Genomic DNA, 14023 nt, shown 5'->3' with positions numbered 1-14023 from the left:
TTTGGATCTGGGGGCGCTGTTCTGTGGCTGGCAATCTGCAGGGAGCGGGGAGCAGGGGGAGGAAGGAGCAGCCAGGTGGCTGCCGGCTAGATGAAAAATAAAACGTCCTTGTATGCTTCTGAGGCTGTCCCGTCTCCACGGGGGCTCTTCCACGGAGGGGAAGGAAGGGAGAATACAGCAGACACTCAGATGGAGACCGAAGGCCCGGGGCAGACTGGGAACAGACAAACCCGGAGAAGGAAGCAACCACGGCCTGGGCTGGTGGCTCCCTGCGGCCTGTGGGCCCCCCACCCCAGCCGGGCAGGCCTCACCAGCGCTGCGCCCCCCACACTGCTGCGGCCCCAGAACCAGGGGGAGGGTCCTATCCTTCCCCACACCGAATGCGCTCAGATCTGGGGAGGGGGTGGTTTGATATGGCAGCCCCCGGGCCTCGGACAAGCGTTCCAGGTCTTCAGGTCCTCCCTGGCCACCGCTCGCTGCCCCTCTCCACAGGGTCCCGGGACCAGCTGCGCTCAGTAGGGTCGGAACTTGCGCTGTGCCCGCATCAGCTCGATCCTCTGCTTGTCTTCCTCGAACTTCTTACGCAGCTGGGCTAGATCTGGGAGGGGGAAAAGGGACATGGCCGTGTGAGTCAGTGTACCCTGTGGGGACTGTGCCCCCGCTCCGCCCTCCTCTCTGACACTGTCTGGACGCTGCAGGGAGAGACGAGCCTGCAGGCCCAGAGGGCAGGGCGCGCGCGCCAGGGCGGCCACACGCCTGAGCTTTCCAGGAAGACTCAGCAGGAGAGCGAGCGCAGAGAAAGCACGACCCCGCACCCCACACACCCGGGGTGAAGCCAGGCGCTCTGGGGTATGGAGAGCCCCCCCCCCAGGGACCCCTGTCCTCTCCCTCCCCACTGCAGCAGCCAGACTGGGAAGAACGGCAGGGAGTAAAGGCACTCGGGCCACAGAGTGCCGCAGAATTCGGATGGCGGCTCTGGTCACCAGGTGACCGGGTCAGAGCAATACGGAGGGGCGGGGGCCAGAGGGAGAGCCGATGGAGGCCTGCTGTCGGCAGTTCTAGAGAGACGAGCAGGAGCTACGGTGCCCAAAGAGGGATGCCAGAGTGGGGAGCAGCAGCAAGACAGGCAAGAGGGTGACGTGCCTGGGCGGCAGGTCACCGTCCACGGCTGAGCCTGACCCCCTGCCAAGGCCAGGGCCAGCACCCTCTACCCCAGGCCCACGGGGAAGCCGCCCCGCAAACACGGAACGGCCTGCGGCACAAGCTCCATGTCACCACGAGCAGGAGTGAGCCACCGGCGAGCGGGCCCTCATGCCGACACGCTCCGTGTGCGGGCGCCCGCACCCCTCCCCTCGGCAGTCACTCACGCACACTGTCGCACGCGCACACTGTCACACAGCAGCGGCGCTCTCCCTGTGCCCACCGCGCGCGCCTGAGACCCGCCCTCCGCGGCCCCCGCTGCAGCCGGACAGGTTCCAGCGCCAACGCTCGGCTGGTCCCACGTCCCGGGTGTGTCTCAAGCGCGACAACCCGGGACCCCCACAGCTGTCGCAGGGAGCAACCGCAGGGGACGCTGCAGGCCGGGACCCCGATTCCAGAGCCTGTGGGGACGTCTGTGCCCAGGGAATCCCCCAACTCCACACCCACGACCCAGTGCCGCCCGTGGGAGCCCTGCGCTCCGGCCGGGGCTGAAGCACGACGCTCTGGGCTGCTCCCTTACGCTCCATCTTGGTCTCCCGGTGCTGCCAGGCGTAAAAGTTGAGCAGCTCCTTGCGGGCGCGCTTCCGCCTCTCCCTCTCCAGCACCCGCAGGCTGGCCGCCTCCGTCCGCGGCAGCACGGGCCGCCGGCCCCGACGGGTCACCTTCACCCAGCCCTCCTCGTCCGGAACCCCTTCCTCCTCCTTGGCCTTGGCCTCCTCCTGCAAGGAGAGGACGCTGTGCCGGGCAGGCCCCGGGACCCACCCTGCAGCCTGGGGTGCCCTCTCCCTCCCAGGAGCTACGTACTGGGGGGCGGGGTGGGCACAGAGGTACAGACACTGCCTCGTCCCTCCGGCTGTTCCCCACAGACCACTCCGAGACCAGGCGTCCCCCAGCTACCTGACACAGGCCTCAGCAGGCAAAAAGGGAGCCTGAACGCTGCGCAGCGACCGGGACAGCGTGCCAGCCCTCACCCCCCTCCAGAGCGACACCACGACACCCATGATACCACCGTCCCCACAGAAGCCCCACCTCAGCTATCCTCTTGTCATACGCCTCCATGAACGCGTCCACTTCGGCCCTCAAGGCCTCAGGGTCCGGCACCGAGTCTGCGTAGCTGCTGATCCACTCTGCGGAGAAACGGGGGAGGGAAACGGGGCCTCCTCAGGCCCAATACTCAGGGCCCTGAGTGCGCAGCCAGGCAGGATCTTCTCACGCAGGCCGCGAGGATGGAGACGTGTGGCCCAGGGAAGGTTCTAGTGGCTGCAAGCAGGGCCCTCCCCTCGGCCCGCCCTGACGGCCGCTGTCGGGGTGCGCGGACACAGCAGGCACTGCCCACAGGGCTCCCCCCGCCAACCCAGGGCCCAGGAAGGAGGGGGCGCGACGCTGCCGTGGTACTGACTGTGGATGCCGCTCTTCACAGGGTGACTCTCTGTCGAGGCCAGTAAAGGGCCCTTGAGGACTAAGGCAGCAGACACCCCACCTGGCTTCTGGAACACCACGTAGGCCACCTGGAAGCCCTGGGGGAAGGAGGTGTCAGAAGGCCCGCACCCGTCCCTTCCTCCCAGCTCCTGGCGCCAGGACTCCCAGCTGCCCTCAGCCCGACTCGTCGCTGGGCTAGGGGACACGTGCTGGTACGTTCCCGAACCAGGAAGATAACCAGAAAGTCCTCTGTAATCCTGGGGAGGGACAGCCACGCTCCTGGTTTCCCAACTCCTGCTAGAAGCGACCCAGGGGAGGTGAGACACTCGGGACCTCCCGTCCGCTCATGGGAGGGACGCGGTGACAGGCCAGCTCGCCGCGTCCTGGCAGCGGACAGGGCATGCACTAGGTCAGACCACGGGACACCAGGGGGAGGTGTGGGCTCAGGACGGAGAGAGGAGGCCAGGCCGTGGGGCCTCAGGAAGAAGGGACTTTGGCTGGGGAGCAGGAGGGGAGCTCCGGGAGGCCCTTCAGGGCAGCGAGCAGGATGGTCTCCGAGCTCCCACCCAGGACGACGGAGAGAGCCAGACAAGGAGCTGAAGGACGTGGCAAATCCAGAGACGCGAGCGGAGGCGCCGCTTACCGGCCAGCGTCCTCGGCCACACGTGGCACGGACCACCCTGGCCGTCCCCCGTGCCCCCAGGTGAGCAGAGGGCAGCACTTGGACGCTTACCAGAACGGGCGTGGGGTGGAAAAACTTTGACTTTGGCTCCTCTGCGCTGTCACTGAGGTCTGGCTTCTCCTGTAACTGCACGGACTGGACGGGGCCGCAGGGGGAGAAGAGGCGGGACAGGCACTCCTGCCGCAGAAAGCACAGCGTGAGGGGCTGCGGGGCCTCGGGGAGCCTCCCTCTGCCTAGGGTGGCACGCCAGGGACCAGGGCCCCCAAAGGTCTCGGAGCCCATGTCTGCCCACCTGCAGGGCACACACACAGGCCGTGAGCCAGCCATATCCTCCTCTGTACCGTCACCATCCTGCCCTCCCACAGCCCGAGCCCACGACCCTGCGAATTTCCAAGTTCAAAACTGTTGAGTAAAAAAAAAACCACACCTCCACTGGCCACACGACATGGGAGGGAGCAGACACAGCACGAGACAGAATTCAGGTATAAACTTTTTGGCTTTATGACAGGAAACCGCTAGAAACACGTGCCCAGGATATTTGGTTGGTGCCTGAAAGGGATTTCGCACTTTGAAAGGTCAGTCGTCTGTCGCTGCCCCTTTCTCTGGGTGAAGGATCCCTGGGAGGAGGATTAGGTTTCCGGGGACATGCGGAGGATTCTGGATTTTATGGGACAAACTACTAAGTCTTCCTCCCTGCAGCAGCCATTTAAACCTGGAGTCAACTCTGTGTTGTTGGGACTCAGGCTGGCGGTGATCCTCGGGACGGGAGGGCCGTGAAGGGATTTCTTGGGCGCGGGTCACGTTCTGGTTCTGGGGGCATGTTCGGTCTATGAAACGCAGCGAGCTGTACCCTGTGGCCAGGCCCTTCTCTACACACACACCACGCTTCAGGAAACATAAAACATGACAGCCTCTCTTCTGCTTTTCTCTGACTGCAGAAAAGTGTTTTTGAAATTAGTTCCTATCTTGAGGGCTCTCTCCCTCTGCCTCTGTCCTGCCCCCACTCACTCTCCCTAAAATAAATATATCTTTAGAAATTAATGTTTCTTTTTTGAAAAGCAACTCATCTAAAACCCAGCAACACCCTTTAGTTTCTGTTCTGTGACTTTATGTAATGCAAAACAACCGTTTAAGTGAAAATACATTAATGCCTGGACAGATTTAGAGGATAATCTTATCTTCTATTTTTAAAAAAAAATATTTATTTATTCGACAGAGAGAGAGACAGCGAGAGAGGAAACACAAGCAGGGGGAGAGGGAGAAATGGGCTTCCCGCCAAGCAGGGAGCTTGATGTGGGGCTCGATCCCAGAACCCTGGGATCATGACCTGAGCCGAAGGTAGACGCTTAACAACTGAGCCACGCAGGCGCCCCTTATCCTCTATTTTTACCTATGGAGATATATCACTTTTATAATCAGGGAAAAACATGTAATTCAAAGAATCCTGGGAAATAATAAAAAGCTTTGAGCTTCGTAGAACTATACTTTATACTTATTTTTTAAAGATTTTATATAAGCAGAGGGAGTGGCAGGCAGAGGGAGAGGGAGAAGAGGGCTCCTTACTGAGCAGGGAGCCTGATGTGGGACCCAGTCCCAGGACCCTGGGATTGTGACCTGGGCCAAAGGCAGATGCTTAACCGACTGAGCCACCCAGGGGCCCCAGAACTTTACTTTTCAAAGCACAGCTTTTAAAAAAATTTCCAAAAAACAAACAAACAAAACAAACATTTCCAAGGTGCCTGGGTGACTTAATCGGTTAAGTGTCTGATGTTTGCTTTCAGCTCAGGTCGTGATCTCCGGGTCTGGGATCAAACCCTGCGTCTGGCTCTGTGCTGGGCGTGGAGGCTGCTTGAGATTCTCCCTCTCCTTCTGTCCCCCACCTTGTGTGTGCTCATGCTCTTTCTCTGTCTCTCAAATAAAAAAATAAATCTATCTTTAAAAAGACATTTCCAGGGGTGCCTGGGTGGCTCAGTGGGTTAAAGCCTTTGCCTTCAGCTCAGGTCATGATCCCAGGCTCCTGGGATTGAGCCCCTGCATCAGGCTCTCTGCTCAGCAGGGAGCCTGCTTCCCTTCCTTCTCTCTCTGTCTGCTGCTCTGCCTACTTGTGATCTCTGTCAAATAAATAAATAAAATCTTAAAAAAGGAAAAGAAAAAAAAAAGACATTTCCAGGGCCCCTAGCTAGTTCAGTCGATAAAGGATGTAGAGATTACTTAAAAAAAAATAATAATAGTAAGTTATTTCCTCTCACGAGAGAGACGCAGCAGCCTTCTAGATGCCCTCCCTTGGGGCTTCGGTTAGATGCTTCCACCTAACCAGTAAGGACACGGTGGAGGCCAACGCAAACCCAACCCTACCCAGAGCTCCTGGCCCGCCCTAGAGGTTCCCTCCCAGACACCGGCTCACCTCTGTGCAGTATGGGGGCACATTGAGGACAAAAAGGGTCCGCTTCTGAGGCCAGGAAGACTTGGTGCCTTCTCGAACTCTGTGCTCTCTCACATAGAGGTAGTGAGAAGCCTGCTGCTTTTCCGAAAACTTGATCGGGATGGCTGGACAGGAAATGGGAGCAGGGAGGGACAGCGTGAAAATCAAGCTCAGGCTGTCCCTTCCTGGCCCATCTGTCTGTCCGTTCCATCACTGAGCCCTTCCCCTAGGCAAGGCCAGTGCAGAGTACTGTGCCGGCTGCGAGAGCGAAGGAACAGAGAACCTGCCTAGGAGGGATGCCCCAGCAGGTGGGGCAGAGAATGTAAACGGGCAATTATGACAGGTGGGGAGCACAATGAGACGGGAGCCCAAACCCCACTGCTCTTGGGGTCAACACCAAAATCCTGACATCGGCTGGAGGTCTTGCCAGACCCTGACTACCTTTCACATCTTTTTGCAGAGTCCGCGCCCCGCCACTATGCGGGCCTGCCACTCTGCCCTCTCTCTATCCCTCCAGTAAGTCCAGGCCTCACTCAGGCTCACACCCCGTTTCCTTTACCTGAATCACCAGCCTTCTTCCTTCCACCCATTCTTCAGGTTTAACTTTACTTCCTCTGAGAGTCACAGAGCCACCTGCTCTGTGCCTTGGCAATCAATGTCCTCCATGTCTCTAAGTCTCTACCTGCGTAGCCATTTGGGGATACTGGCTGACATTCCCATAATGCTAGGGGCTGTTTTCTGCTTTTCTCGGCCTTCTTCAGAGCACCGTGGGGATACAGCCGCAGCACCTGTGCTCAGGAAGCTGCCACGAGAGTAGGACAAGACAATGAAGAAGGCAGCACATAACAAGATCCCAGCAAATATGAAAGAAAGGGGGAAACTGCGGGGTGGTCGCATGGTCGAGGTCTTTAGATTGGTATCTGAAGGCCTCTTTGAGGAACTAGTATCAAAGTCACAAGGCACAGCTGCGTGAAAAGGGCACCTCAAGTACAAAAACTCTGAGGGTGTAAAGAGCTTGTTGCTCCAGAGGAACAGAGAGAGCTCCAGGGCGGCTGAGGCAGAACACGTGGGGCCACACAAGTCAGTAAGTTTGGCTTTCGTTTTAGGTGCCAACTTGTAAAGCCAGGGAGGGAGTTCAGTGGGTTTGGGGTATACGGGCAGGCTGTGAGGCAAAATCTGATTTAAATCTGACTTTGGAAAGCACATTCCGGCACCTGGGCGAACAGAAAGCAGGGGCAGGAGAACCAGTTAGGAGGGCACAGCCGGGTTAGGGGCGATAGGGGCCAGACCAGGAGTGCCAGAGGTGATAAGAAGCGGGTGGGCTCCCTCGTCCGGGGTTAGAGTGTGGACAGAGACGGGTTTACCCAAGGGAAGCGGTGGCCCAAACGGGCTCGTCCCGGAAAAGTGCCGCCAGACGCGAGCAGAGCGTCTTGGGGGCTTCGGGGCCACCAGGCCTCATACCCAATCGCGCGGGGGTCCCCGAGCCAGCGCCGCAGCCCAAGCCGCCTCCCGGAGAAGCCTGACCGCCGCGACCCCGCGGCCCCTCACCTGAGTAACCCGGCGGGCTCGGAATCCCCTGCTCCGGGTCCCGCGACCCACGTTTCCTCCTGCGCGCCACCATCTTGCCAACCGGAAGCCGCGGGGGCCGCTGGGAGTTGCAGTCCGGCGCTGGGAGCGTGCGCGTTTCCATGACGACGGCGCCGCCGCGTGGGACCCGCCTTCTCGGTTCCAGGCCCGTCTCCTGGCCCGGGTACCTTCCCGGCACAACCTTCGTTTGCTCTGAATAGTCAGCACGTAGATGTGTGGGTAAATGTCGGCGTGGAGGGAACTCAACCTTCCAGTCTTCCATTGCGCAAGTAGCAGTGAAGACCTCATTGAAGCTGACCATTTTAACCATTTCTAAGTGTACAATTCAATGGCATTAAGTATGTTCTCAGTGTTGTGCAACCAACATCCTTGCCCATCTCCGGAATGTTTCATCCTCCCAAGCTGAAACTCTGTACTTGTTTCCCCCTTCCCCCAGCCCCGGGGAACCACCGTTTTACTTTGTTCCTGTGAATCTGGCTCCTCTAGACACCGCATATAATGCAATCCTACAGGATGTGTCCTTTTGTGTCTGGCTTATTCCACTTGGCGTGTTTTCATGGTTAATCCACGTAGTAGCAGGCCTCCGAATTTCCTTCCTTTTTAAAGCTGAATAATATTTCATTTAGGTATAGATCAGATTTTGCTTATCCAAAAGTCTGTGGGCATTTGGGTTGTTTCTACATTTGGCTATTGTGAATAATGTTGCTATAAATATTCCCTACAACTTTGGGGCAGACATATTTTGATCTGTCTTGGATACATATGTAGGAGAATTTCTTTCTTTTCTTTTCTTCCTTTTTTTTTTTTTTAGATTTTATGTATTTATTTGACAGACAGAGATCACAAGTAGGCAGAGAGGCAGGCAGAGAGAGAGGGGGAAGCAGACTCCCGGCTCAGCAGAGAGCCCCATGCCGGGCTCGATCCCAGGACCCTGAGACCTTAGCTAAAGGCAGAGGCTTTAACCCACTGAGCCACCCAGGTGCCCCTCTAGGAGATTTTCTTGATCATTATAGTAACTGTGTTTCACTTTTTGAAAACTGCCTGTTTTCCAAAGTGGCTGCATCATTTTAATGTCTCGCAGAGGGTTTAAAATTTTCCACATCCTCGCCATTATTTATATCTAATATTTGTTTATAGCCATCCTAATGATCATATAGTGATAGCTCATTGGGTTTTGATTTGCATTTCCCTGATCATGAGTGATGTTGAGCATCTTTTCATGTGTTCATTGGCCATTTGTGTGGGGTTTTGTTTTTTGAGAAATATTTACTCAGAGTCTGCTCCTTTTTTGTTGGGTTATTTTTACTTTTATTGTTGCGCTGTAAGAGTTCATCTTTCCTGGGTGCCATTCCCTCATCAAATACGTGATTTGCAAATATTCTCTCCTATTCTGTGGGTTGTTCTTTCACTTTCTTAAAGGTACAGAAGTTTTAAAATTTTTGATGAAGTTAAATTTACTTTTTGAGGTTATCTAGTTGTCTGCACCATGTGTTAAAGACTATTCTTTCCCCCACTGAATTAATTGTCTTGGCACATTTGCTGAAAATTAATGGACCAGATACATGAGGCTTTAATTTTGGACACTCCATTCTATTCCACTGTTCTGTATGTCTATCCTTATGCCAGTATCACACTGTCTTGATTACTGTAGCGTTTTACTTAAGTTTTGAAATCTGGAAGTGTGAGTTCTTCAACTCTCTTCTTTTTCAAGATGGTTTTGACTACACGGGACCCCTTTAAATTCTTTCAACAATGTTTTGTAGTTTTCAGGATATGTTTTACACTTATTTTAAGTACACTTTTTAAGTATTAAATTTATCCTATTTTATTGTTTGACTCTATGCTGAGTTTCGGAATTGTTTTATTTTTTTTTAAAGATTTTATTTATTTATTTGGCAGACAGAGATCACAAGTAGGCAGAGAGGCAGGCAGAGAGAGAGAGGAGGAAGCAGGCTCCCCGCTGAGTAGAGAGCCTGATGCAGGACTCAATCCCAGGACCCCGAGACCATGACCTGAGCTGAAGGCAGAGGCTTTAACCTACTGAGCCACCCAGGTGCCCCTCGGAATTGCTTTCTAATACGACTTTTAGAGTACTCATTGTATCGATTGACCTTGCATTCTGCAATCGTGCTGTGTACGTTAGTTCTGTGTACGTTAGTTCTGGTAGTCTTTCAGTAGATTCCTTAGCATTTTCTGTATAAAGACCATGAGACTCTATCTCAAATAGAGATAATTTTACTTTTTTTCCAATTTGCATGCTGTAAAAGCAGACATCCTTGTCTTGTCTCGGATCTTAGAGGGAAAGCTTTCAATATTTAACCCAGGGATTACTGATTTCACTGTGACCAAGAACCCACGGTATGAACTTAATTCTTTTACACTTGTTGAGATTTGTTTTTTTGGGCAGGCTATGGGTATATGTCCCATGGTATTTGAATGTGTCTTCTGTTGTTGGCTGGAATTTTTTGTTGATTGGATCCTGTTGGGTGGTGGTGGTAAGTTACTACATCCTTGATGTTCTGTCTAGTTCTACCCGTTGTTGCAAGGGATGTTGAAGTCTTCGAGTGTTGTGTGAATTTGCTATTCCAATTCTACCAGGTTTTGCATCACATGATCTACAGCTCTGTTACTCAGTAATACATATTTAGGATTCTATCTTCTTGGTGGGTCAACCTTCCCCCCCCATTATACAATGTTCCTCTATCTCTGGTAACTTTCTTTGCTCTGAAGTCTAATATATCCAATACTAACATAGCTACTTTTGGGGGAGTGTTGGCATGATATATATTTTTTTCAATCCTTTTGCTTTCAGCCTTATATTGTCATATTGATGTGTCTCTTGCAGAGAGCGTGTAAGTAAGGGCATGTTTTTTCACTCACTTTGCCAATCTCTTTCAGTGGATGTTTATTCAGACCATTATTTGATACAGTGATCTTAGTGATATAGTTTAATCTCACATTCTATTAATTTTGTTTTTTTCCGGGGTGCCTGGGTGGCTCAGTGGGTAAAGCCTCTACCTTTGGCTTGGGTCATGGTCCCGGGGTCCTGGGATTGAGCCCCGCGTCGGGCTCTCTGTTCAGCAGGGAGTCTGCTTCCCTCTCTCTCTCTCTCTCTCTCTGCCTACTTGTGATCTCTGTCATATAAATAAATAAAATCCTGGAGCGCCTGGGTGGCTCAGTGGATTAAGCCGCTGACTTCGGCTCAGGTCATGATCTCAGGATCCTGGGATCGAGCCCCGCATCGGGCTCTCTGCTCCGCAGGGAGCCTGCTTCCTCCTCTCTCTCTGCCTGCCTCTCTGCCTACTTGTGATCTTCTCTCTATCAAATAAATAAATAAAAAATCTAAAAAAAAATAAAAATAAAAATAAATAAATAAAATCCTTAAAAATTTTTTTTTTCTCCCGTCCTGTGCATTACCTGAACATTTTTTAAAAAAGATTTTATTTATTTGACAGACAGAGACCACAAGTAGGCAGAGAGGCAGGCAGAGAGAGAGAGGAAGGGAATCAGGCTCTCCACTGAGCAGAGAGCCCGATAAAGGGCTTGATCCCACGACGCTGGGATCATGACCTGAGCCGAAGGCAGAGGCTTTTTAACCCACTGAGCCACCCAGGCGCCCCGAACATTTTTTTTTTAGAGATTCATTTTTATTTATCTGTAGTGTTTCGGGTTGTATAATCTTTATTAGTGATTGCCCTAAGAGTCTCCTCATATATACTTGTTACTACCATATATTCTTGCTAACACCTACCAGTTTGGGTGAAATGTAGAAAACTTCCCTCTATTTCCCTTTGTCCTCCCCTATTTATAAAGTAATTGTTTCTTCTATGTGCACTGAGAACCACACCAGTGTTACAATTTTGGTTTCAACCATTAACAACTTAGAAAATTCAAGAGAAGTATTTTATTTACATATAGTTTTACATTTTTTTTTTCAAGATTTTATTTATTTGACAGAGAGCACAAGTAGGCAGAGGCAGGCAGAGAGGGAGGGGGAAGCAGGCTGCCGCCGAGCAGAGAGCTGGGCTCGATCCCAGACCCCAGGATCATGACCTGAGCCAAAGGCAGAGGCTTTAACCCACTGAGCCACCCAGGCACCCCTATTTGTACTGTTTTACCTTCCTTTCTGATACACAGTTTCCTTCTTTTATTTTTTCATTAGAGAACTTTTTTAGCCATTATTTTAGGGTAGGTTGGCAGGCAGGCAACAGATTTCTAGTTTTCTTTTATCTGAGAATGTCTGAAATAACCTCGATCCCTAAATTCTCACCCAACTTTATGTGAAAAGTGTGCCACTTTCTTTTGGCCTCGTGGTTTCTGATGAGGGACCTGTCGTATTGTTTTTCCCTTAAAAGGTGTCATTCTTTTCTTTTGTTAAAGTATTTGTCTAATTTTCTTAAGTTTGACTATGAAGTGTCTTGGTGTTCATTTCTTTGGGATTCTTAGAGCCTCTTGAATCTGCAGGTTTAGGTCTTTCCCGTCTTTCACCATATCTGGGAAGTATATGGCTATTACTTCAACTATTTCAGCCTCAATTTTTCTTCTCTCCTTCTGGTACTCTGATGATTTCTTAGATTTTAGGTTTTTGGTCACAGGTCCCTGAAGTCCTTACCCCCCACCCCCCACCCCTGCCCAAGTATTTCCTTTCTGTTCAGATTTGTTAATTTCTATTGCTTTACCTTCAAGTTCAAGGATTCTTCATTGTTTTTTTGGTAATCGTATTTTTCAGCTCTAAATGATTCTTTATATTCTTTGCTGAGACTTTGTATTTTTTTCACTTGTTTTAAGTGTGTTCATTAATTTTTTGTTACTTTCATGATGAGTGCTTTTAAATCCTTGGCAGGTAATTCTAACATTTCTTATCTCGGTGATTGTCTCCCTACCCCAATTTCTGTTTTCCTGGCCTCTGCAGTCTATTTTTGACTGAAACATGGACATCTGGGGTTGTTCCAAACACTGTATCTCATTTAGATTTTCTGTTACATCACGCACCCCGCCTCTGATGCGGATGGAAAGACACCACTTATTTACTGCCAGGTGTGGCTGGAGCTCAGGTTCCTCGATTGATGTCTGATACCCAGGGTGGGAGGGCCTCCTAGTTACTGCCTTGCGGGGGTCAGTTCCATCATCCCGTTCCACTTCTACTTAGAACACCCTGGTTGGGAGGGGTCAAGGGGTCTCATTTCTCCTCATATGGCCTCCACTGACACCAATTTCAAGTTCCAGCTCCCTGTGGCCTTCTCTATACCACCACAACAGGAATTCTGAGGCGCCTAGCGAGGCTGGAAGCCTAAGCTCCCAACTTGGGCTTATGTTGGTAGCGTCAGGGTGGTTTCTTCCGGGGTGAGGCTGTAGTCTTGTGAAGCTCTTCCTTTTCTGACCCTTTTTTGGGGGGGGGGGTTGTCTGCTTTTTCAGAACTGTTTTCAGATGTGAAGGAAAAAACTCAGTGCCAGTAATTCCTGGGGTCCCAGAGTCCCAAGGTCCTCAGTTAGTCTTTCTCTCCACCTTTCAGGGTTATGTTTGTTTTCTATAAAATCTCCAGTGTTCAATTTAGTGGGAAGGACAGGGATGAAGTACTTCCATTCTTCCTTCCCAGAAGAGGGGCTGTTCCACTTACACCACAATAAACCAACATGGAGATATAAAATGATACAGCCGCTGTGCAGACTGGATCGCAACTCCTCAAATTACTAATCAAATTACTGTAAGTTTTAGCAGTTCCACTTCTGGGTATGGATCCCCCAAAATTGAAAGCAACGTCCTTCTTTTTCAGGGAGAGAGGTAGAGGTAGAGGTGGGGGAGGGGGTGAGGATCTTAAACAGGCTCCATGCCGCGTGGAACTTGACGTCAGGCTTGATCTCACAACTCCAAGAGCACAACCTCAGCTGAAATCAAGAGTTGGACGCTTAACTGACAGAGCCACCTCTGTGCCCCTGAAAGCAGGGTCTTTATTTATTATTTTTTAAATATTATATTTGTCAGAGAGAGAGGAGCGAGAGTGAGCACAAGCAGAGAGGCAGGCAGAGGCAGAGGGAGAAGCAGGCTCCCCGCCGAGCAAGGAGCCCGATGTGGGACTCGATCCCAGGACACTGGGATCATGACCTGAGCCGAAGGCAGCTGCCTAACCAACTGAGCCACCCAGGTGCCCCTATTTATTATTTTTTTTAAAAGATTTTATTTATTTGACAGAGATCTCAAGTAGGGGGAGAGGCAGGCAGAGAGAGAGAGAGGAGGAAGCTGGCTCCTCGCTGAGCAGAGCCCGATGTGGGGCTTGATCCCAGGACCCTGGGACCATGACCTGAGCCGAAGGCAGAGGCTTTAACCCACTGAGCCCCCCAGGCGCCCCGGAAAGCAGGGTCTTAGAGAGAGATCTGTACACCTGTGTTCACATCAGCATTATTCACAAACATGGGAACGATCCCACTGTCCACAGACAAATGACCAAAATGTGGTATACAGAGACATACAACATAGTGTTCAACTTCAAAAATTCTCTTGGGATGCCTGGGTGGCTTAGTCGCGAAGACTTTGGCTCAGGTCATGATCCCAGGGTCCCAGGATCGAGTCCTGCATCGGGCTCCTTGCTCGGCAGGGAATCTGCTTCTCCCTCTCCCTCTGCCTGCCACTCTTCCTGCTTGTGCTCTCCCCATCAAATAAATAAATAAAAATAAAATAAAAATTCTCATATATGCTACATGGAAGAAGCTTGAGG

The 14023-nt window shown here is 51.8% G+C and overlaps 1 protein-coding gene across 1 annotated transcript; it reads right to left on the bottom strand.

The window, feature by feature from the left end:
- Positions 1-459: 459 nt before the first annotated feature.
- On the bottom strand, positions 460-7352 carry RRP7A (ribosomal RNA processing 7 homolog A). Its single transcript, XM_046011756.1, has 7 exons — positions 7272-7352; positions 5706-5848; positions 3353-3478; positions 2600-2717; positions 2230-2327; positions 1721-1919; positions 460-598 (listed from the first exon to the last, which is right to left on the bottom strand). The coding sequence occupies exons 1-7, from the start codon at positions 7342-7344 to the stop codon at positions 513-515; spliced, it is 843 nt and encodes a 280-aa protein (XP_045867712.1). The 5' UTR covers positions 7345-7352; the 3' UTR covers positions 460-512.
- Between the last annotated feature and the right edge of the window lie 6671 nt (positions 7353-14023).

The sequence above is a fragment of the Meles meles genome, chromosome 7 (genome assembly GCF_922984935.1).
Source record: "Meles meles chromosome 7, mMelMel3.1 paternal haplotype, whole genome shotgun sequence".
In the NCBI taxonomy this organism is placed as follows: Eukaryota; Metazoa; Chordata; class Mammalia; order Carnivora; family Mustelidae; genus Meles; species Meles meles.
Note: the sequence above shows the minus strand (reverse complement) of the source record. Positions and strands in the feature narration are given on the sequence as shown.